Raw genomic sequence first — 23,790 nt, 5'->3', positions numbered from 1 at the left:
CCAAAGTAGGGTTCGCTCCTGATGCTGCCCTATCTGAAGGCTGGTGAGAAACTAGAAGTTGCTGGGAGCTCTGAGCACCAGGTGAGCTCTCACGCTTTCTCAGCTGATTTAATCCTCATCAGCCTTATAACTAGGAAGTAGAACTGACCTGGGGCCAGCAGTATGGCCCGCTCGTGCCTAACGTGAGAGACAGCAAGCAGAAACCAGGAGAAGAGTTGGCTCCTGAAATGTTGAGGATGAGCTTTCTGGACTCCAAAATCATTTTTGTCACTGGAAGGGATATTTTTTCAGCCATAAAGGTAAGTAATTCTACATATTATACCTGGGAGGGTAAAGAGAGCATTTAGATTACAGTTTGTCTGCAGTTTTAATAGTAAAGGCTTTTTATATGATACCATGTGCTATGCGTTCACTTCTGTGCAGGAGTCCAAAGAAGCACAGGGGATTCTCACCTTCCCTCTATTAGCACCTATTCCAAATCCTCATTTCCATTCTCAGGGGAGCACAGAACTTCTAGACTTACACACAGTGAGGTGGTTTGATTCCTGACCACAGTGAGGTAAGAAAGAGCTCCCCACCCCTTTCTGTTAGCCCTGCGTGGTCCATGTTGTGGCAATCACATTTCTTTCTGCTGACTCCCTTATAGAAACTCTGCCTGCCCAGTCTGCCTGTCAGGGATCTGCTCTCTGAAAGGAGTCTGTTCTCTCAAATCCTGTTTAGAAGTTAGCTCGTCGCTGGGTGGCGATGGTGCATGCCTTTAATCCCAGCACTCGGGAGGCAGAGACAGGTGGATCTCTATGAGTTCGAGGCCAGCCTGGTCTTCAAGAGCTAGTTCCAGGACAGGCTCCAAAGCTACAGAGAAACCCTGTCTCGAAAAAACCAAAACAAAACAAAAACAAAAAACAAAACAAAAAAAAAACCCTCAAAAATTGGTGTTTTTCCAGGTCTCCATCACCATCTGCCTTAGTTCCCTCCGCTTATTCTGACTGGTTTCCTTCACAGTGTCTGCTTTACCATCAAGAGTCAGGACAGCTGCAGTCTACCTCAGATGAATTATAATCTCTGTTTTTCTCTACACCTCTTCCTTCCTCACCCCTTTCCCATCCCTGGTACACGCTCAACACCACTATCCCCAGATGACAGCCCCAGTCCCAGAGACTACAGAATTGTGCTGAGTCCTTGTTTTACGTGGGGGTTGTTTGTTGGTTGTTGTTTGACGTAGAAAACTATTTCAACGGAGATTAAAAATTAAACTCGGGACAATGGGAGAGGCCTTTTTCCAAGAAAAGATGAATTATAATCTCACCTGAAGGCCTTAGCTCTTGGCCAAGGACAAGCCAGGAGTGCTGTTTGAACTCCCATAGCCACGTTGTAATGTAAATGAGCTTCTTGTTGCTTTGGAAAATACTGGCTGGGCAGGAATCTGAGCACCACACGCATCACTGTGAAGAGTATCTCCTCTTCCTGCCTGGGGGTCCCCCTTCCTTTCCATTCGCACTGGCTCTGTACTCCCTTCCTTTATGCGTCTCCTGCCCATCTTCCGAAATCCGGCCAGTAGCCAATACTCCATGATTCTAGAAGCTCTACCCTCCCTTCTGACCTTCCACAGCACCCATGTGCACTGCCTGGTTTTGTGTGTCCACTTGACTCAAGCTAGAGTCATCAGAGAGGAAGGAGACTCCATTGAGAAAATGCCTCCATGAGATCTAGCTGTACAGTAAAAAAATAACGACATCTTGAAATTTGCATGTAAATGGATGAATCTAGAAAAAAAACATATTGAGTGAGGTAACCCAAACCCAGAAAGACAGATATAATATTTACTCACTCATAAGTGGTTTCCAGAAATAAAGCAACAACAACAAAACCAACCTACAGTCCACAGCCTAAGAACCTAGACAACAAAGAGAACCCTAAGAGACACAGATATACACAAATCTACCTAGGAAGGAGAAAAAGATAAGATCTCCTGAGTAAACTGGGAGCATGGGGTTCACAGGAGGGAGTAGAATGGGAGGAAGAGGAAGGGGGGGGGAAGTGGAGAAAAATTATAGCTCAATAAAAACAATTTTAAAAAACAAAAATATAATCAGGACAGCATATTTTGCATAGATTTGAGGTGTGATTTGAGTTTGCCTTTTAGCTCTGACCTTTACTAGTTTGAGTATGTCAGAAAAATTATCAATCAAAATTACACAAAAGTTTATATTCTGTAAGTGTCAGTGTTGTACAGTGCAATTGTCTCAGATATTTTAGGTTTCCATACACATTAAAGCAAAGTATCAAGAAAATGACAAAAACATAGAAGAATCTGTGAACTGCCTAAAGAAATAAACCAAAAAGGCAGAGACTAATATGTTGATTTATGTAATAAGCATGAGAAGGATTTTATTTGCCATAGAAAATGAATTAAATAAGGTGTGCAAAAAAAAAAGAGAGATCCAACTATAAGGCATTTTTCTTAATAGTGATCAATGAGGGAGGATCCAGCCCGTGGTGGGTGGGGACACCCATGGGTGTTCCTGGCTTCTGTAAGAAAGCAGACTGAGGAAGCCAGGGGAAGCAGGCCAGTAAGCAGCTCCCCTCCATGGCCTCCACATTAGCTCCTGCCTCCAAGTTCCTGCCCTGCTTGAGTTCCTGTCCTGACCTTCTTCAGTGATGAACAGCAAAGCTGAAGTGTAAGCCAAGTAAACCCTTTCCTCCCCAACTTGCTTTTGGCTCATGGTCTTTTGTTGCAGCAATAAAAAAAACCCTAAGACACCATGCTTTCTTCTCTATTCGAAGTTTAACTTCTTTAGCCTGTAGTCAGATACTCCTCATGATTTCTCTCTTTTCCCTCAAAGTTCTTGAAAGCAGAAGCTGCTTGGTGAGCATGTAGCCCATGACTCAAGATTTCCAACTGACTATTTTACCTCATCAGTGCCATGCTAAATGTACACAAGGGATTACATGTGTATGCATGTGGAGACTTACTCCTCACAGTCAATGTAATGAGCATAGTAAACAAAACAAAACAAAAAACCTTTTAGACGTGTAAGAATGGCTTATTCTTACCCCACTACACCCTGATAACCAGAACCCAGTGACATCACTCACTCACGATAACCAGACATAGTCCTAGACTCCATGACACCCACTGGACAGTATTTAAGCAGAGACCAAGAGCAATGCTTTGCTCTGGACGTCTGGAGTGACCAGGGTCCTGACCCTCAAATCAGAGACTTCTGTTAGAGACTGGGCCTGACCTTCAGCTAAGATACATCACACAGGCGAGCAGCCTTGGGGAGATAGGCTTAGGACTGTAATTGGGAATCTTGTGTGACCCTTGTGTGATGACCTTCAGCATAATATAACTTTTGTCATGCTAACTACAAGTAAAAACCTTCTTGCTTGCAACAGACACATTACCTTTTCTTTTCTTTTTTTTTTTTTTTTTTAAGACAGTCTGGCTGCTGTTACTGTCCTGGAACTCATTAACTAGATGAGGTTGACTGGACAGTGAGACCCAGGGATTTTGTTTCCATCTCCCTAACATGGAGATGACAAGCACAAGCCACCATGTTGGAATTTTTATCAGTGTTTGGGATTGAACGTAAGTACTGGGGATTGAACGTAGGTACTGGGGATTGAACGTAGGTACTGGGGATTGAACGTAGGTACTGGGATTGAACGTAGGTACTGGGGATTGAACGTAGGTACTGGGGATTGAACGTAGGTACTGGGGATTGACTTTTGCCCCTGTGCATACAAGGCAAACACTTTACCAGCTGAGCCACCTCCCCAGCCTCCTGAGCCACTGTTGGGCTACTTCAGTTTCAGCTCTTCTGGCCTGAGTCCGCAATTCTGAAACGGTACACATTCATTTGCCCCGCCCCCAAGTCTTCTGATAGGAGCACCTAGCAAGAGCTATCATTGACTGACACCCATACCACTATTCTCATTTTAGGCCTGCATGAAAAGGGTCAAAATGGAGAGTCCCATTTTTTTTAAAAAAAAATATAGTATTACTTAATTTCATTCAGCTTACTGATAAGTAGATATTTAGGACCAGAACGATTCTTAGGACAGAAGTTGCTGAAATATCTCTCGATACAGACCAGCAGGCCTTAAAATCATGGCGTTCCTGCTTCTGCCTGTCTATTATTGGAATCACAGGGGTGGGTCATCACACCTGGCCTTCGTGATTCTTTCCTCTAAGAAATGTATGGGGTATTTGCATATGCAAACTAGCAACTAGCTAGTTTGCAACTAGCTAGTTTGCATATACAAATACAGCAAACTAGCCCAGTGCTAGAATTCCAGGAGGCCGCCATACCTTTGAAGGTAATGGACAGGGCTTTCTCTGCCTCAAGATCCTTCCCCATGCTCAGGCAGGCAAGATTGATTAGGCGCGGGGAGCCAGCGGCAAGCATTCCAGCACAGTTTTTGCAGTTAGGCAGAACCCCAAGTAAGTCTCCAAGAATAAACGAGCAAGTCACAAGGAGCTGGGAGGCGGGGGTGGGGGTGGGGGCCGACTGTGAACTTTGCTGCAGGCGGACCTGTCACTCCAGCTGACAGCAAGAACCTTACACCTTCAAGTTTTTAAAGAAGGCGGCGAACCCCAGACAGAGCTTGGCTCCAGGGAAATGAACTCCTGAGGTTGTGAAGACAAAGGAAAAGGCCCGGGGGGCTGCCAGCGGTCCAGCGAGACACCTGTGGGGTGGGCAGCTTTGCCAGGCTCTGGGCGATGCCCCGGACCCAGCACAACAGGCTCAGGCTACCTGGCGTCGGGCTCCTCCTCCGACTCGGCCTCTTCATTCTCTCCCTCCTCTTCATTCTCGCCCTCCGACGACTCCTCCGTCTCCAGTTCCTGGGTCGCCTCCTCTTCTGCACCCCAGCGGAGGAAGCCCTCAGCAGCGTGTCTGTTGTCACCGCTCGCCATCGCGCCTGTCCCGGCCGGAGTCAGAGCAACCCACGCCGCCCGCGCCCGGTGTTCTCCCTCTGACTGCAATTTGCTGGGGCCCGCGAGGCTGCTCGGATTCCCGGCACGCAGGGCGGGGGCGCCCCCAGGCCTTTAAATAGAAGGCGTCAAGAAAGTTTCGCCACTGAGCTTCTGGGGCAAGGCTTAGCTATCCTTGGTACCAGTCCCCTGCCAACTGTCCCGCCCATTCTGGCAGACCTTGGAACAGGGCGGATGGCAGTGCTGAGGGCTGCACCTGGGCGTCAAGCGACCTGCTAGCCCAACCTTCCATCCAGTGATCTGGCGGGTTTTACACTTTCAGCGGAGCTGCTGGATGGTTCTTTTATACCAAAGGAGGCAGCACGCAGCCAGGAACTTGCTTCCCTTAATCTTGCTAGACATGGTGCCAGCTTGTAGATAGTTTGTCTCACTGCTAGTATGGTAACAATGGGGGAACTTGCTAGACTTGCTAGTCGATACAATATCAGGCCCAAGTATTCACAGAACCTCTATCTTAGATCCACACTAAGCAAAGACTCATTGGAGCCAGTAAAGCCAGTGCTAAACCTCTCAGCATAGCTCTAGGACTAAAGCCTAAGATTCTCCGAGATGAAATCCTGACTAATCCACTTTCAGAAATTAGGTATTTACACCATATCAAATAGAACGCCTTCTGCCTGAAAGGCCCGCCTATTTACTTAGTCAAGATCACCACCTTTCTCTGAAATGCCCAAGTCCCAACTCACTGCTCCTCTCCAGAAACTCAAAGCGCCTACTAAGTATGCTGGTACCCATGTTTATGCTCTTTGTCCCACCACCCAGTTCTTCGGAAGTTACTGGGCAAATCACGGTATGTAATGAATGCTTCTAAAAAGGCCAGACCTATGTAGTAGTACAACAGGCAGCAAAGTATTCTTTTCTAAGAAGGACTTTTGGGCTAGAACTCCAAACCTTTATTTTTAATCATGGCAGATTCAAGTCACAGTTTAGTTTGTAAAGGAGACAGGTAGAGAGGTATTACTCTCCAGCCACAGCAGCCTGTAGACTAAGGGGGTAGAGCGGCAGGCTTTTTTTTAACCATTGATTTTGCTAAGATCCTATTTTAAATAACCCAAAACAGAACTGTTTATAGAGTCCACACTTTTAACACTAACAATACTTTAATAATACATACAAACATACAGAAATGGAGCAATCAACACACACAAAATAAAATGTAGTATTCACACAAAATTAATTTGTCTCCTGCTGAGGATATTAGCTCAATGGGTAGTGCACTTGCTTAGCAAGGATGAGCTGAGTTCAATCCCAGCACAGAAAATAATGTTTTAAAAAGTCTCATATACTAACAGCCCACTTACCTGATAAATCTGGACTGTTACCAGTACACGATCTTAGGTGCTAACCCATTAGTTCCAGGATATAAATGTATCAGCTTTTTGGCCTACTTGGTAACAACAAATTGGCTCAAAAGTAGTAGGGTGGGGCCACAGAAAAACGAGAACAGGTGGCAATGCAAGAGTCCACACTGTGGTTAACTCTGAGGCTTTATTAACATCATGAAGCTGTGAAGCAGAACACCGTCCCTAAGAGACCACTATTTACAAACAGTACCGGGTCCCCTTAACCATCATACTCAATACATTCTGAGAAGGAGCTGCACAGTATGCAGTGAATCTCAGGAATAGTTCCCAGAAAAAGAATTCATATATAAAACGCTTAATTGCATCAAAAGTACTACAGATAAGTAATCTAAAAAAACTGACTCACTTGGAAAGTTTATTCCCAATAAAGCCAGAGAAATACAGTGGCTGACGGGCTTAACCACAGAATTGGGTTCAGACCAGTTCAGATAATTACAGCCTCAATCTTATTACAAAACCAATGACTTTCACAGAAAAATTACATCTCAAAAATTTCCAGATAAAAACTTTATTCCATTTGACAGCATACAAAAATTTAAACTTAAAAGAAAAACAAAATACGCACCCTTTATAAGTCAAAGAAAGCAAATATTTTTAGTTTTTTAATTGATCTGCAAAAAATAGTTCAGTGGTACAAACTGTACCACCATAGGCCTACAAGAAGTCTGCAATCTTTGAAAAAGTTAAAACTGCTTTCAAGATTACTTTTTATATTTAAATTTACAGGTACTGACCAATTTACAAATATTTACATGAACTAAAAACAATCTTAAGAAACAGAATAGCTTGTATCTGAAGCTACTACTTTTATGTGGAAAAGAAATACTAAAAAAGATTTTTGTATAAACATTAAACTTTTATTTATAATTTTACTGTCTTATCTAAAACACTTTATAGTGGCTTACTGCCTAAAAATTCCAGTTTAGATTATAATCCACAGAAATCCGATTCTACAAACAGGATATAATATTAACTTTGATGTTCAGTTTTCTATCATGAGGAAAAAGATCAGGAAAACAGAGGTAAAGCAACAGTGTACCCTGCACTATGCTATCAGAAAGCATAGGAAACGCTCTCTCTCCAAAGTGAGAGTCCATTAGCAGGTCACCAACTGCTGCTAGTGGTCCTGTAACCCCCAGAGTGGATCAAAGCGAGGTGTGAAGTGCTAATGAAACACGAATACAGACACAGGACAAGACAGGCTGTCCCAGAGTCAAGTGGAGGGAGACTTAAGGCAATTGTCCAGTATTTCAAGACTCCAGTGACTTCACTGAATGAAAGATTTCATTTGCTTCAAGTAACTGAATAACTGACTTGAATCTTCCCTTGACTAGAACTGAGTTACACAACTGTCTACTGCCAGTTACACTGTAAATATGTATTACTTAGATCCTTTGCAAAATTCCACATGGTTCTTCATTTGCATGTGGTACAATTACTTAAAATTATATCAAAACCTTATTAGTTCAGGTAATTTCTCAAAATATATTTTATGCCGAAAAGTCATGCCATAATACTACTAATCATCAATGTAAACATTTTCAAAAATACATTTTTAAATCAAAGAGTTTATTAGGAAATGTCATAATAAAATATGCAATCTTTATATAAGTATGTCCTTTTAAAAATAAAACAAAAACAAGAACAAGATTAAAAATAAACCATGATGGAGGTAAACAAATGCATTGTGATGTAACTATTGTTCTTTATTTCTTGGAAGAGTTTAGGAATTAGAGGGCAGCTATCTCTTCAGGGTAGCAGCTCTCAAAGGCAGAACACTGTTGAGATCTCTCTTGTTTTTCAATCTTTGCCATGACTAGGAAAGGAAAACAATAAATTAAAAATCAATCTTAAAATACAAACTATATACAGAACAAAAGACTGATTTCGAAAAATTTAAAAGAATATTAGTAGTGGTTCTTTCTATGTATACATTTAGATTTTTTCTTATTTTTATTTCCCAAGGTATGTAATTAATCACCAAAAAAGAAACAATTATTTAATATTCGATGCAATGATTTTTTTAAAAATGGGCACACAGGTGGCAAAAAAGCTACAAGTGACAATAATAACATAAATTACAGATTAAATTATTTCATCTAAAATAGCAAAGTACTCAATTTGAATTTAAGAGAGGAAAATGACTGTTTTGTAGCTTTTTAAAAGCGAAAACCAGTATTTTAAAAGAAGGCAAGAGTGAATGTAAAATTTTGTGCAAGCGCCTGGGAACCAGTGAAAGCATTCATAAAAGATACTGCAATTCTTATTCATGCTAAAAGTTCAGGTCACAATTTTATGAAAACATTAAGTGTCCACGTATCTGATGGTATTGGTTTTACTGCTAAATCATTCTAAAAGCTCACCCACTGCTAAAGAATAAGTGAGCAACAGGAAAACTATGCTCCACTTTGCTTGTTGTGAGGAAGAACTAGACTGAAGAGAGCCTGCAGCACACTGCTTGCATTTTAATTACATCAAAGTCTGTCTGTCTATCCGAATAATGAAAGCAGTATCTCTAAAGCAGCTTCACTTCTCTGACCTCTGAACCTTTCCTTCCTAAAGTTAGAAGAGTAAAGCCACTAGTGTGACAGGAAAAGAGTGTATCACTTGAACTTACATACGTCTATCAATTATCAATACATTTCCACACTGCCAGTCATTGCCAACAGGTAGCTCATCTAGCAAAGCTACTGATGAATAAATTAACATTGTGGACACAAACACAAAACATATCAAAGATAAAATGTCATAGTGGAAGTAGCAGAAAAAGGAAAAAAGGGTACAAGTCACACATCAAATCCTTCTCTTTAATAAATGCCCTGATATTTTAATAAAAGCGTCCTCTGAGTTTTATTTCATCATCTGTTGAGTTTAATAAGCTCCCTAGCTCTCTCTGGAGGAAAAGTGCCCCTAAGTTCAAGTGACACTACCCTCTTCTTTTCTGTCACATTAGTGGCTGTATTCTAACTTTTTTTTTTTTCATTTTTAAAGCACACTAGTCCACTAACATCTTTAGGGTCAACATGAAACACTGTTTACCTTTAAAAACTGTTCCTTGATCATATCAAACTTCTGCTTTTCATGCACAGCTCTGGCGGTGTTAGTTCCATCAAAGGGTTCTGCATCATGAAATGCACATATTAGTACAATGGGCTTTTCATTTTTCCCAGCACTGGTGATCAAAATTAGGATATGTCCCAGTCCAAGAACACTTTTACATTAGGTTCAGTTATATGAAACTACCAGTATATCATATGGCTTAACCTAGTATTTTTACTAGATGTGTATGTCCACAAACACATACACACGATCTAGTTATGAGCTGTCTGGTAAGGTAGGTGGAATTCAAGTCAGAGGAATGACAAAAAATGATCAGAGGAGTAACTGAGTTGATAAGATCTCTAAGGATTTACAGACGGTTAAGGACGTATATTTAGCAGAATCAAAAGTTACATAAAGAATATACCACTGTATTTAAGAGAAGGGCACAATGTCAGGTATTATAGAAGGGTAAGCTTAAACTCAATTTTTTTTTTTAAAAAAAGTGATCTTGTCCAGGATGGAAAAGGTCAGGAGCCTTTAAGTAGAGGAGTGGTTCTCACCTTCCTAATTCTGCCACCCTTTAATACAGTTCCTCATGTTGTGGTGACTACAACCACAAAATTATTTTTGTCACAACTTTATAACTGTAATCTTGCTACTGTTATGAAGCATAAATATCTGTGTTTTCCGATGGTCGCAACCCACAGATTGAGAACACTGAAGAGAACAGAGGGCAGTGTGCAGCACATTATGATATGAATGGATGCTTAGCAGAAGATCCAGTGAGAACTCTAGCATTGAAGAGAGAAAAAGAATTCCAAGCAGGGAAGACAGGAGTCTATGCCCTCAGCCTGTGTACCCCTCACCCATAGTACACAGCAGAAGAGGTCACAGAGAGACAAGGCAGAATGGATGGGACATACAGATCACGTGAAGTTTGGTTTTGTTTTTCAAAAACAAGTCTTACACATGCCTTAAAGCTAAAAGGGAGGAATGAGAGCCAAAAATCAAAGAGGTTGCTGAAAAGAAAAGTAGCTAAGAAAGAAAACCTAAAGAAAGCAAAGAAATATGATGGAGATGTTCACTTTAGTCATATAATCTAAGCAGGCCCATAATTCTTAACTCTTAATTTTGTATGTTTTAGCAGATGTGTGTGTTTGTGTGTGTGAATTATATAGTTTCAATCAACTATAGTATGAAGAATGCATGAATTGCTCAAATCACACCAACTACAATGCTCAAATTCACATTTAGTATTTCTCATAACTAAGGAACTCTAAAAGCTTTTCCAAATTAAAAATGTAAAACCATATAAATCAGAACATAAATAGATATTTTAGCAGAAATAAAAGTTGGAATTAGTACCATGATGCTAATTCGTTGGCAGATAGTGGTCAGGGGAAACCTACCTTCAACACAGATATATTTATTTCTCCATTCAATGTCATCAGGCCTTGGGATGGCTTTGGCTTCACGAACTGAAATCATCTGAGTGTTCCAGCTAAAGGGAGAAAAAAGAAAAGAACTGACTGCTTTCCTAATTTCTCCTTAATTCCATGAACTGGAAAGCTGACCCTTGACTGCCTGACAGAATGCTAAACCTTGGCTCCACCCCTCAGCGCCAGTTCTCCATGTCTAGTATTTATGCTTATTACGTGTGATTCTGTATACATCTCCCAAGTAGAGTTAAGTTCCAGAACACTGAGATATTTCTTTAGCTGTTCAGCTAGTTCCTCAGTATATACTAGATACTGAATACACATTTACTAACAAAGGAAATAGTACAAAAATGTTTCTTTAAAGTTCAAATAAGGAAAACACATAAACACTGTCTACTGCTCATACTTCAATAAGAATTTTTCATTGGTTGTGAGGTAATCTTGTGGCATTTTCTTTTTCTGATAACACTGCATTTCTTCGCTACATCTTATAGGAATTAGGATAAATCTTTGAAAGCAGCTAGCAGAAGCAAGGAAGAAAACAAAATTAATGTTTTCTCTCTTATTATATAAGCAGTAGCAGTAGTTAACAGTACCAAGACAAGGTTTCATGTAGCCCAGGTTACCTAACTTGCTATGTACCTGAGAGGACCCTAAACTTCTGATCCTCTGACCTCCATCTCCCAGTGCCGATTTATGCTGCTGGGAACAGAGCCTAGAGCTTTGTGCACCCTAGGAAGCAGTTTACCAACTGAGCTATATATACCCCACATCTAGTAATAAAATATTTTGAGTGCAACAATTTTGTTTACATATCTGAATATACTTCTGTCTGCAGTATCCACTTTTACATGTTTCTTTAAAGATTATAAACATTTATTTTTATTTCTGAGTTACTATAAATAACTTTTCTTTTTTCCAAGGAACACTCCAGTACATGACCACTCAGCTGGTATGCAAGAAAAAAACAAATTTGAAGATGGGGTGAAATCTTTTTATCAACAATATATGGCTTTCTCTATCATAACAGCAATCTAAGAAAGATCTATGTATCAAAAAAAAAATCACTAAATCATGGGTCCTAAATGGAAGGTTTCTGGAAATAGAATTCATTTTCAATTTCAAATATGTAAGAAATAATTTGCTGCTTGTGAAGTTTGATCATTGCAAAGTTTCCTCCAAGCATAGTTTTCTATTCTTGCTTCGAATAGAAGCAGAAAGCCTAAGATGGTGGCATGCACCTCTAACTCCAGCATTCAAAAGGCAGAGGCAGGCAGATTGCAAGTTCAAAGCCAATCTGGGATAGAGAGAGACCCTATCTTCAAAGATCAAAGACCAAGGGGGTATGTCAGCAGTAGAGTGTTTGCCTGGCATGAACAAGGCCGTGGGTTTGAACCCAGGCCAGGGAAGGAGATTGGGAAAGACAACTAAGCATGAAAATACATCATCAACAGAGTTTTCATTCTTTAAACTATGCATCATGTAAGTGGACTGTCAGTGGAGACATTCTAACACTGGTTGTTGTTTACAGTAGGATGTAACAAACACTTCAAGTACTGCAGCTGAGTTCCAAAAAGAAAAGGAGGACTTTGTTCTATTACTACAAATGCTTCTAAGAGTTTCTTTAATAACAATGGAATAAAAAAATGATATGACTACATACTGAACCAACTTTAATCTTTCCCGTTCAAGATCTTTTGTTTTGTTTTTGTGACAAGGTCTTACAAAGCCCAGCCTAGCTATGTAGTCAGGAACATCCTTGAAATTCTGATCCTCCTGACTCCATCTTGTGTGTACTGGGAACGCATGCATATCCCACTATACCTGATGCTAAAAGCTGTAGCCCAAGTTATCCTCAAACTTGTGAACCTTCTGCCTCATCCTTTTCAGCATAATAGCTTGCAGAAATACAGCCAGAAGTAACTTTTACTAATTTATCTTTATTAGTTCCTTTGTTTTGTTTTAGGAGAATGCAGCTATATTGCATAGCCTGACCCTTAACTTCTGGACTTAATTTTTGCTTCAGAGAGCAGGACTTGGAGGGGGGTAAAAAAAAAAGAAATCAGCAATTTTTAAATGGTCATAAAAAACTACTGCAAAATGTACAATATATACTCAAACACCCCTCAGCAGACAGGTAATTCTTTGGCTTCCAAGTAAAGAGGATGCCTCTAGTTGAATAAAATTCAGAAGAAATCCTTACAAACATTTTAGCAGTTGCCAGGAATCTTTTAAATGGTACCTAATTCATTACTTTGATATTCTTGGCTGAGCTCCCTACAGTCAACTATGTGAAATTATCTTGTATAAAATAATGTACTTGGCATGAGTACTATATGAGGAAGTCTTAAAATCTAATTTCAAACATTAGCCTCCCAGCTAGTATTATTTGACTCAGCAAGCTACTCTTTATTACTGTTAAACTAACACAAAACACTTTCTATCTCCGTTCTTGTGTCAATCCAACAAAAAACCTATATACAGAAGAAATCCATTTTTCTGTAAACCTTTCCCTTTAACTTTACACCAAATGTCTAACTTATATAACAATAAATACTGACAATAAAGATTGTTGGTGTAGGGGTCAATGAGATAGTTAGCTCATCATGTAAAGACCCTTGCCACCAAGACTGAGTACCTAAGCTTTAACCCTGAGACTCACATGGTGGAAAAGAGAAAAGTAACTCATGCTTCATAGTTTTACATCTTTTGTTAATGAAGCCTCCTTTTTTCTCATCATCCACTGCCTGATTATTATTTTGTTTGTTTGTTTGCTTTGTTTTTTTGAAACAGGGTTTCTCTTTGTAGTCTGGAACTTGCCCTATAGATCAGCCTCTCCTCAAACACAGAAAGCTGCCTGCCTCCCTCACCACACCCATTTATCTGGATTATTTTAACTTTGTTCTTACTCAGTTTTCTTCTAGCACTTTTCTGATTCCTTTCCTTAACTTCCTTCAGTAACTTCTAAGTTATTTTAAGGATCTCTGATCCACACTAAAAACCTCCCAATCTCACTCTCTGCACCAAAACTGTAACAAACATTTTACCATCTTTTCACCAGGTGAGGTGCTGTGGTCATCACTACAAACAAAAAGATGCACAGAAACTCTACTTCTAACATATTGAATTGTATTTCTTCTTTCATGTCCTATGTTTCAAATACAAGTCAGATTTCTTTAGAGTTGTCTACATGATATCAAATAAGGCAATTACAATATCACTGTAATCATTAGTTAAATATGAATTTTGGAATCAAATGATCTGAAATCATTATCCTTACTAGTTATAAGTTCTTTGGGTATATTGCTTCATCTCTTACTGAATCCTTCTGTGACTCACTGGTAAAATATAAGGTACAACACAAGTTCATACAGTGATTATAGAAACTGAATGAGGTAACAGATCTCCTCTGCTTAGAAACCCTTCTCCATCGACTAACAGCCATTTATTAGTGCTATCACTCCCCTCTCCAAACCCTTCAAAAAAATAATACTAAAGTCACTATGGCTCTTTGTATAACTCCTAAGGACCAGCCCCTTCAGACTTTCCATATTGACCAGAGTATTTCAAATCACCAGCCTTACTCTAGTTGGACTTAGAACTCCCCAAAGAAGTTCTGCTGTCTGATTGTACACTGTTTGTTTCATGTTTAATATTGCCTTCAAATCAAATAAAAGATGTATTTTTTGATTTGCATTTTACCCTAATACAACTACTATTCAAATATTGATCTTTTTTTTTTAAAAAAATCCCGTTTGCCTTGGCTATATTTTTTCCTATAAATTTTAAATTCCTAGAAAATAGATGTTCCAACAATATACAACCTACATAGAACTAAAACACAAGTCCAAACTAGACCCTACTAGAGAGTCCTCAACATGAAATAGAAGCACAAATGAAAAAAAAAAAAAAACACCTCAAGCATTACCAGGGCTTGAGAAATGGCTCAGAGGTTAAGAAGAGGACCCAAGTTCAGTACTCAGCACCCATACAAAGCGGCCCACAGCTATGACTCCAGCTCCAGGGGATCCACCTCCCTTTTCTGGACTCCATGAGCATTGAACCCACCCACACATGCACAAACCTACACCAAACACACATATTTTAAAAACCTAAATCTTACAACCAGGCTTATTAAACTATGAATGCTTTTTTATCAAAAAAATAGGAACTGAAATCTTAGTTGCTATTAATTAGTTGTTAGGTGCTCTATCTCATGAATCACTTACAGCACTGAAATTAACAAATGCAGCTTCCCTAAATCTAGAGCAGTCACTTATGTATAAAAAAACAAAAACAATTTCAAGTTTTACTTACTCAAATTCTGTAGCATAATATTTAAGAAAGCCCAGTAAGAGGTCCCCAAGGCTTGATTCATTCTTTGAGAGGTAAGGAGGAACATTACATGGAGTATGATGCACAAGGTGCAGCTGTACAGAAGTACTAAAAGATTCCTGTTGAAAGAAAAAGAGGAAAAGACACAAAGCCATTTAAAACATATACTAAGAACTTTTATCAAACCTTATCTAGAGTTTTTGAAGTTAGATTTCTTTTTGTGCTGGCCAGTTAGAAATTTGAAAACTTCCTTTCATTAAAGGTCTCATCAGCATAGTACCTGGAATAGGTCATAAAATAAATGAAAAACCAGATATTCTAGTTCTTGGCTTGAGTGTATCATTATGGTAGCAAAATAATTCAAGCATGAGTCAAACTTTATTATGGATTTCATGATTATACCCAAAGACATATATTCATAAAATATACCTCCCTAATTATTTCTTCAGTGAAGTTGTACTTTATGTATGAAGAAGATGTCAAGCATAAGGCAACAGCTCTTCCCAGCTGCAACTTAACACTCCTCTCAAAGGTCACAAAAGTGTCAACCTATGAATAGTATAGTTTTTGAGACTTTCAACACTGTTTGATTTTCCTGTTGTATTTTAAGGGGAAATAGAAAGATAGCTGTTCCATGTGAGCTGAACTTGAAAAGAAGATGGGAGGGAAAGAAGACTGAATACCTACAAACAACACACATTCAGTAAACTTTATCATAGTTATTTATGAAGGAGTTATTAGTTGTGTGTGAACTAGGTCTCAATAAGGCATCCAATATAAAGAATGTGAATTATTACCTTCTGTACTAAAGCTGATAGTACCCATTTACATATCTGACCTTTCCTCTATTAGCAGCAAGTTCTGGATCTGAACAGAGTGATTTTCAAGTAATATATATTCATAAAGATTCACTACCACCACTCCCCTCAAATGTAGTCTCTCACCCTGGCTAGCCTCAGCCTCAGTATGTAGCTGAGGATGACCTTGAATTTCTGGTCTTCCTACCCCTGTGTCCCACGCGAAGAGATGACAGGCATGCACTACACATGCACTTTCTTTATGTGGCATTAGAGTCCAAACCTTGTGCATACTAGGAAGGCACTTGCATCACTAAACTCAAACTACTTTTAATTGTCTAGCTGGAGATGAAAAATGTGGAAACAGAAAAACAGTTCCATTTCATAATAAAGACTCAAGAAGAAGAAAGAACAAATGCACCATCTCTACCTCACTTTGTCTTTCACTTTATAGGTAAAAATATGGACTTAGGGCAATATTATTTAGAACTGTAAAACATTTTCTGGCAAAACAGATATAATAAAGGTCAAATGTAAGAAAGGTGGTAGGTACAATTATTTTTTGTCAACTAAAAAGAAAAGCAAGTCCCTGTTGAACAGCCACTGCTCTGAAGGCTTTTTACTAATTGATTCATACCACTTATCACTGTAATACAACACTCGATTCAAAACAGAACACACATTTCTTTAAACTGTTTGACTTTCCATTACTTTTTATTTTTTTCAATAAGCTAAAGAAAAAGATCAGCAACTGTAAGATTAAACTAAAGAGACATGAGACCTACTGTACTAAAATACTGAATGACTGGAACAACCATATGGCCAGTCTTACTTCCTTTTGGTACAACGTTATATGAGTCATGCAATGACGACAGAATATTGAAGGAGAAAATGAAACTTAAAAAAAAAAAAGAACACACCACACCTAAAAGATAAAAGTAAATAGAAATTAATTTTTTTTCTCTGCAGAAATCCTCAGCCTAGGGTAATAATTCACACTATAAAAAGATTCTGGCTTATGAAAAATATATATAATGTTAATCGTTAAGCAGGCGAAGAACTTAGGCTAATATGTTAGAAAGCACAAAGAGCACTACAAAGGGAAAAGCAGCCTTAAAATTACAGACTACAATCGATGGAAGGCAATTCAACCAATTATAGTTCCTAGGAGTAGATTTTCCATATTAACATTTACTGCTGCTCAATCTTTTCTTAATTTAAGAAAGGTTTCCTTACACTTTTAGGATATTCTTATTTTGAGCTTCAAAAGCAAAATTTGTAATGATCTTTTCTATATCCTGAGAGTATTTTCCAAATAATAAATAAATGTTAACTTTTCTGGATAAATATAATCTCCCATTTCTCTTCCAACTTAAAATAAATTTAAAGAAAACCACGAGAAATATCTGACAACCTTTTGTAACTGCCTACCAATAACACAAAAACACTTAAACCCACACTCCGCCATCTGAACTTTGTCAGACTTTATCATGTAGGCTGTTTCTTCCTTAACTTAAAGTATTAGCCCTCTTTTGAAGGTAATGATATGTTTATAGTTGCCTGTCACATTTAGTATCACAAGTGAACTGAAATACATCAATTTTCAAAATTATTTTATCTCAGGGACTGAGGAAATAGTTTGAGGACATGAATTCAATCCTTAGAACTCAAGTCAAAGGCTGCCCCAGAGAAAAGTCAAAGCCAACCTGGGCTACAAAAGTGGTCCTGTCCAAGACCAAAAAGAGGGGGTCCATATTTTATTATAATTCTTGAGAAATAGGGAAAAATTTTCCCATTTCAATGTAACTTTTAAGTCATTTGTAAGTTAAGAATATGCCATGTTTTTTTTTCAAAGTTCATATAGGAATAGGAGCCATATACTAATAAAATGCAATACACAACTATAGTTATATTACTGAATGCTACAATAATTTTCCCCTGGGAAACACAGTATTGGGAGAAATGCCAGCTTCTGAACCATTCATTTGTAACTACATAGCTTGATCAAACTATGAAAGCCGTTTTATCACTGACTTAGGCATCAATCATACATATCTGTATGTCTGGGATTAAATAAATTTTATACACTAAGCAAGTGATGGTTATTATTAAGAGGAAACAAGGTGATTTGCTTGTTTCTTAGATAGACCACTAAAAAAGTATTCTGCTGAATAGTAGGTAAATTTCATATTAAAAAAAATCTAAGAGGGGGCAGTAAGTTCTTAGGAATATAAACATAAATCTTATAGCAAATATAACTGTAATTTAAACAGTTAAGATGTCAGCCTAACCACACACGAATATAAATTAGACCATTTCTTTTCTTTTCTTTTTTGGTTTTTCGAGACAGGGTTTCTCTGTAGCTTTGGTGCCTGTCCCGGAACTAGGCTGGCCTCGAACTCCCAGAGTATAGGGGATTTTACAGTTAGTTTTTTGTCTTTTGCTTCAGGCTGGCTCAACTTGCTTCCTCTTGTCTCTGTCTCCTATATACTAGATTATATATGTGTTTCTTCTGTACCAGATACACTTAGTATCATTCAAGGCTGTGGGCTAAGCTAGTAGTAAGTTTATTTACTCATCACAGTCATAGAAACAGAACTATTAGCAAAAGAAGAACGGAGAGTACAGAACCATAAAAAGCGAATGTGACCAGAAATAAGAACTCTATTATGAGAGAAAAGTCAAACAATTAGAAAAATGAAACATGGAAGTAAAAAACAGGGTGCTTACTGCCCCTTCCACCCCAAGCACAGTGCACCGAACTGATGTCTATTATTAATAAAAAAGCACTTTACATGGCACAGGATTGCAAGTGAGATTGCCAGAGATGTGCTTTCAACATACAGTAAAGGATAGTTTTGGTTTTTTGAGACAGGATCTTGCAATATAGCTTAGGTTAATCTCAAACACATCATCCTCCAGGCTCAGTCTCCCAAATACTGAGCCGCAGGTATGTGCCACCACAACAAACTAAGAGTCTTTTAGATTTAAGTACTGGATTTTTTTGTGTGCTGAAACATGTCACTCTTTTTATACCAAAAACTGGGCCTTAAAAGTAAAGCTGAAACAATAAAACACACATACATTATTTCAGACCATTCAGTATGAGCTAAAGTATAAAATATTTGTGGAAAGAGGAAAACACCCAACCATAACAAAGAGGCCACCTTCCATGCAGGGGCACTAGTCAGGCTAGTCTTACTATTAGTGCATTTCATCATGAAGGAGGCTTGTGCTGTGGCTAACTGCTGTTCTTAGCCATGACAAAAAACAGTAAATTCATGTAACTGCAGCTTCCCACTGCTCCCCAGAAATGATGGGAATGATCAGATTTGTATACTCCCTAAAGCATATTAAAATAAAAAGAAACTATTGCTACTATCTAAAAAAAGAATGACAAAAAGTTAAATAAGCTACTTTTTGTTCTATACTTGCTATTGTCATTCTTTGTATCTAAGAACATAAAGACTAATTCTAACTACATTAAAAGCCCATGAGAGTAATTCTTCACAACAGTAAAAATTTGTTTTAAAAAAGAAAACAGCCAGAGGCCAGAGGTTCTTATCATAGTCTGTTTTAGCAGATGACCCACAGGATACTGGGAGATCCACTATGCTATCTAGGAACCTGTATTAGGCAGCATCCCATGTGTGCATCATAACAACTAGTACTGAAATACAAGGTTATCAGTTTACCTCAATTATCACAGACTTATTTAAAACGATGTTGCACGTCAAGCATCCTTGTATTTTATGTACAACAATGAATAACTTCTTTAAAGAAAAGCAGGAACTTGATGACAACAGAGTGGAAGAATATGAGAACAACGAAAAAGCATCAAAATGCCTATAAATGATGACTGTGCACATTACTTCATCTGGGTTTCTCTCAACTGAAATAGTACATACTAAACTTCTGCTAGCAGCACACTTTATTTTCTATCAATTTCATGAGAAGTCTCGATATTATACAAACAAGATAGTGTACTATTGTTACCTTTTGGTTTATTGCTTAACAAGATGATGCAAAATGTGAAAAGATTATCCAATTGTTCAGCTTAATTTCCCCCTCTTTTCAAAATACAAATACACTAAGACGGAATTTTTCTCAAGTATTAACTAAACACAAATGCTGAAAAATTACATAAAATAGTATGAAGAAAACTGGAGTAAGGTCAAATGGGCCTTGACCAACTGAGTATATGTGATCCATATTAATATAGCCATGCATAACATGCAAGAAAAATCCAAACATCAACATAACCGACCAGATTATATACCAATAACTAAAAAGTACCAGAACTTTCTGAAAAAGTGAACAAAGTATTTAATTATTCTAGCGGTCAATGCTTCTGCCTATATAGAAAATGTTATTATATATTTAGCTTTATAACTTTCATATTTACATTGATACTGAATATAATAATTCTATATATAATTGACATACTATGTATTATAATAATTTATAAGAAACACTTACTGGGTAAATTTTTTGGAGGGATGGAAGGATGGGTTCAGGTAGGGCTATAAAAAGAAAAAGTTCAAAGCTTCTGTGATTCACGTGATTCATATTACAATGCAAAAGTTTGTCAGTTATACCCCAGGTATGAGACCACAAGGGTTGATACTAAAATTCAAATTTTCATGTATTTCATGAACACAGCTCCTAAATTTTTTAATTTATTTAACAATCTAAGGTTGTTAATGGTCTATGTATCTTCCTATGTGAATCAATGTTTCCTACAACGTTTCAGAGTTAGGACTCTACCAATAACGGTACACAAGTCATTCAATTAAACATCAAACACAAACAAAATAAGCAAGGCACAATTCTTCTACAGATTTTGAATTCCACAGAATTCTACAGATTAACTACCAAAACATCTAATATTAAGACTAAGTTCAGAGTTCTTATACCATTAGTTCGATGATCCCGTATTATTGGAGAACACTGTCATTACTGTCCCTTCATTATTTAATTTCTATTAACAAACAATATTAAAATTATGGAAAAAAAATTTTTAGCTATTTAATAATCAAAACTGAAGTCACCTTCAACTTCATAACACTGCTTTAAAGAACCTCAATATAGACTAGGTATCTAAGTCAGGAGATTTGCACAGCCATCCTAGAAATATAAATAAAATATATCACAGGGGAACCATTATCCTGTTACCCTCATTTAAAATTAAATTTCTTTTCTTTTTTTCCAGGCAAGGTCTTACATAAACCAGGTTTGTCTCAAACCCACTATTTAGCTGAGGATGACCCTGAATTTTGGGTCTTCAGGCCTCCATCTCCCAAGTGTTAAAATCACAGAAGTGCACCCACATGCCCCTGTTCTGGATTGAGTACTGGGAATAAAACCTATGGCTTAATGCATGCTAGAAAAATACTCTATCAACAAAGCAATATCCTCACGAAATTCACAATTCAATGATTAAGCAAACCTAATCTCAATAAATGTATAAACAATAATCTCACATCATTATAAATGTAATGCAAAAGACATAACCCTACAATATGTGGAGTATGATAAAATACCAGTACTTTAATTCCAAGATTTCTTTCATATTAGTGAACAAATACAACAGTATACAATAAAGTCTGTACTTAAGAATAGGGTCTATATATAATTGAAGCTCAGTAAGAATACCTAATACTTTACTACCTATAAAAAGAATTTAAATGATCTCTGTGCTACATTTACAAACAAATAATTAAGTCTTGTAACTAAGCTATATAACCTCCAACTCTTTATTTCTAAAATGTAGTATGATATAGTTAAATTTCCCTTTTGTATATTACTAACTTGAAACTTGCAGTGAAATAAAATTTTGCAATGTGAGCATGTGCAGAGTATGAATGGGACTATAAAGACAAATATTTAATTTACTACTTACCAAAATTACCCTGATGTGTAATGATATATACAAGCACAGTCAATACACTTTCACCCAGAGGCATTCTGACATCATTCTACAAGACCCTCCAAGTAAACTGAAGCCCAGACACTTTAATTCTATATCTCTCTATATTTTTACAACACTTTTAATGCTTTTAATAAACTTCAATAAATGTGACTCTCTTACCAGGAATTAGTTTACTTAAAATTTCTTCCATTAAATACTTCATAAATTAAAATTATTATTAAAAAAGAAGACAAATTCACAAAGAATATTTTTAAATTCTAGAACCATTATTTGGAAGGACAGGGGAGAAAAAAATACCAACCTCTGAGCTTAGAGCCATTCAAAGAACAAAAGAACTTTAAAAACTAAGGAATTTAGAAGGTTTTAGAAGTAAAGATATTATAGTGGTTCAAGTGAGAATGGTCTCGAAAGACTTGTATATTTGAATACATTCCCCATTTGTTGGAACTGTGGGAAGGATTAGGAAGTATGCTCTTGTTGAAGGAGGTATGTCACAAGAGTGGTGTGTGTGTGTGTGTGTGTGTGTGTGTATGCTCCTACTGCTATGCTTTTGTTCCGCTATCATGGACTCTAACTCTCTGAAACCATAAGCTCAATTAATTGCTTTCTTTTATAAATTACCATGGCTATGGTCTTTTGTCATAGCAACAGAAAAGTAACTAAGACAGAAGTTGATACCAGGGAGCAGGCTATTGATGTGACAGATCTGACCATAAGTTTTGTTTTTGGAGGAATGTGGATTTGGGACTTAGTTCCAGAGAAGTGGTTTAATGCTCTTAAGTAGATTTTAATGAACCATTCTAGCAGGATCTTGGAAGGCAGTAGTACTGAGAGCTATGTTGACTGTCAAGACTCAGGAGGTTTCAGAGTTGAACAATATTACTAACTAGGCTAGAAATCATTCTTGCGATATTTTGATAAAGAATATGGCTGCTGTTTGCTGTCCTATGAATTCTCTTGAAGCTAAATAGAAAAGTAGCAGGCTAATTTCTTTGGCAGAGATTTCAAAGCAACCTAATACTGATTCTGTGATATGGCTATCAATTATTTCTCTTACGCACTTCCTTAATGAAAAAGAACATTTGGAGAAAAAAGAAATACAAAATATACAGTTGAAGTAGGAAAAGAGCACCAGGAAAGTTTATGCGGGAGCTAAGGCTATGATAAAAGAGATGAAAAGATCAAAGAGAGGCTGGTATGGAATACAATAGAGGGAAGGGTGCCTTCAAGACAAGACCCCCAAGCAGCTAAGTTTACAACTTGCACAAAAGAAATACCTATGAAATTTTCTGCTCCTAAAAAGTAACAACCAAGGAAAACTGTGAATGTGATTCAAGGGAGCCTGGTTCCATCCCAAGCAGGGGTCAAACTTGGCAGTGTTGTCCACATGGTTCTGGCTTTAGAAACAGGAAGGATTCATGAGTAAAGAATTAGACTGAGAAGATAAACCCAAGCGTGTCCCAGGGAAGTACCTGCATAGAAACCTGGAGAAGCCAATCGAAGTTATCAAAGTGAGGACAGGACTGCACTGGAGACCCCAAGATGTTAGAAATACCAGAATCAAGAGACATCACCAGGAGAGCACAAAAGGAATATAACCAGTCCAAGAAAGATGTATGTGTCAGGCAACACAGAAAGAATGGCAGAGGCAGCTAAGCCCTTTGGCATCAGACACATAGTTACAGGGTTTAGAGTTTATCCTGCTGGGTTTCAGTCTTGCTTTGGTCCAGTATTTCCTATGTCCCCATGTCTCCCTTTTGGAATGGTAGTGTATATATTCTGTGTCACTATATGTAATTGGAAGTACATAATATGCTTTTTGAAAATGAAGAACAATTTAAAAATGGATGTTAGAAAATTCTATCCCAGAAAGAAGCTAGCT

General features: G+C 37.7%; 2 protein-coding genes across 11 annotated transcripts in view; both read right to left on the bottom strand.

Annotated features, from left to right (window-relative positions):
* The window catches only part of Cmya5 (cardiomyopathy associated 5), a 96,248-nt gene extending 91,232 nt beyond the window's left edge, over nt 1-5,016 (bottom strand). For all 3 annotated transcript variants that reach the window (XM_075976315.1, XM_075976316.1, XM_075976317.1), the window contains exon 1: nt 4,761-5,016. In XM_075976315.1, the coding sequence (XP_075832430.1) occupies nt 4,761-4,921 (161 nt within the window). In that variant the 5' untranslated portion in view covers nt 4,922-5,016. The remainder of the gene's footprint in view (nt 1-4,760) is intronic.
* Nucleotides 5,017-7,911: 2,895 nt separating this feature from the next.
* Tent2 (terminal nucleotidyltransferase 2) overlaps nt 7,912-23,790 on the bottom strand; it is a 52,087-nt gene continuing 36,208 nt past the window's right edge. For all 8 annotated transcript variants that reach the window (XM_075976306.1, XM_075976308.1, XM_075976310.1 and 5 more), the window contains 5 exons: nt 20,456-20,499; nt 15,162-15,298; nt 10,815-10,906; nt 9,403-9,482; nt 7,912-8,179 (listed from right to left, as the gene is read on the bottom strand). In XM_075976306.1, the coding sequence (XP_075832421.1) occupies nt 8,105-8,179; nt 9,403-9,482; nt 10,815-10,906; nt 15,162-15,298; nt 20,456-20,499 (428 nt within the window). In that variant the 3' untranslated portion in view covers nt 7,912-8,104. The remainder of the gene's footprint in view (nt 8,180-9,402; nt 9,483-10,814; nt 10,907-15,161; nt 15,299-20,455; nt 20,500-23,790) is intronic.

The sequence above is a fragment of the Microtus pennsylvanicus genome, chromosome 6, assembly GCF_037038515.1.
Source record: "Microtus pennsylvanicus isolate mMicPen1 chromosome 6, mMicPen1.hap1, whole genome shotgun sequence".
In the NCBI taxonomy this organism is placed as follows: Eukaryota; Metazoa; Chordata; class Mammalia; order Rodentia; family Cricetidae; genus Microtus; species Microtus pennsylvanicus.
Note: the sequence above shows the minus strand (reverse complement) of the source record. Positions and strands in the feature narration are given on the sequence as shown.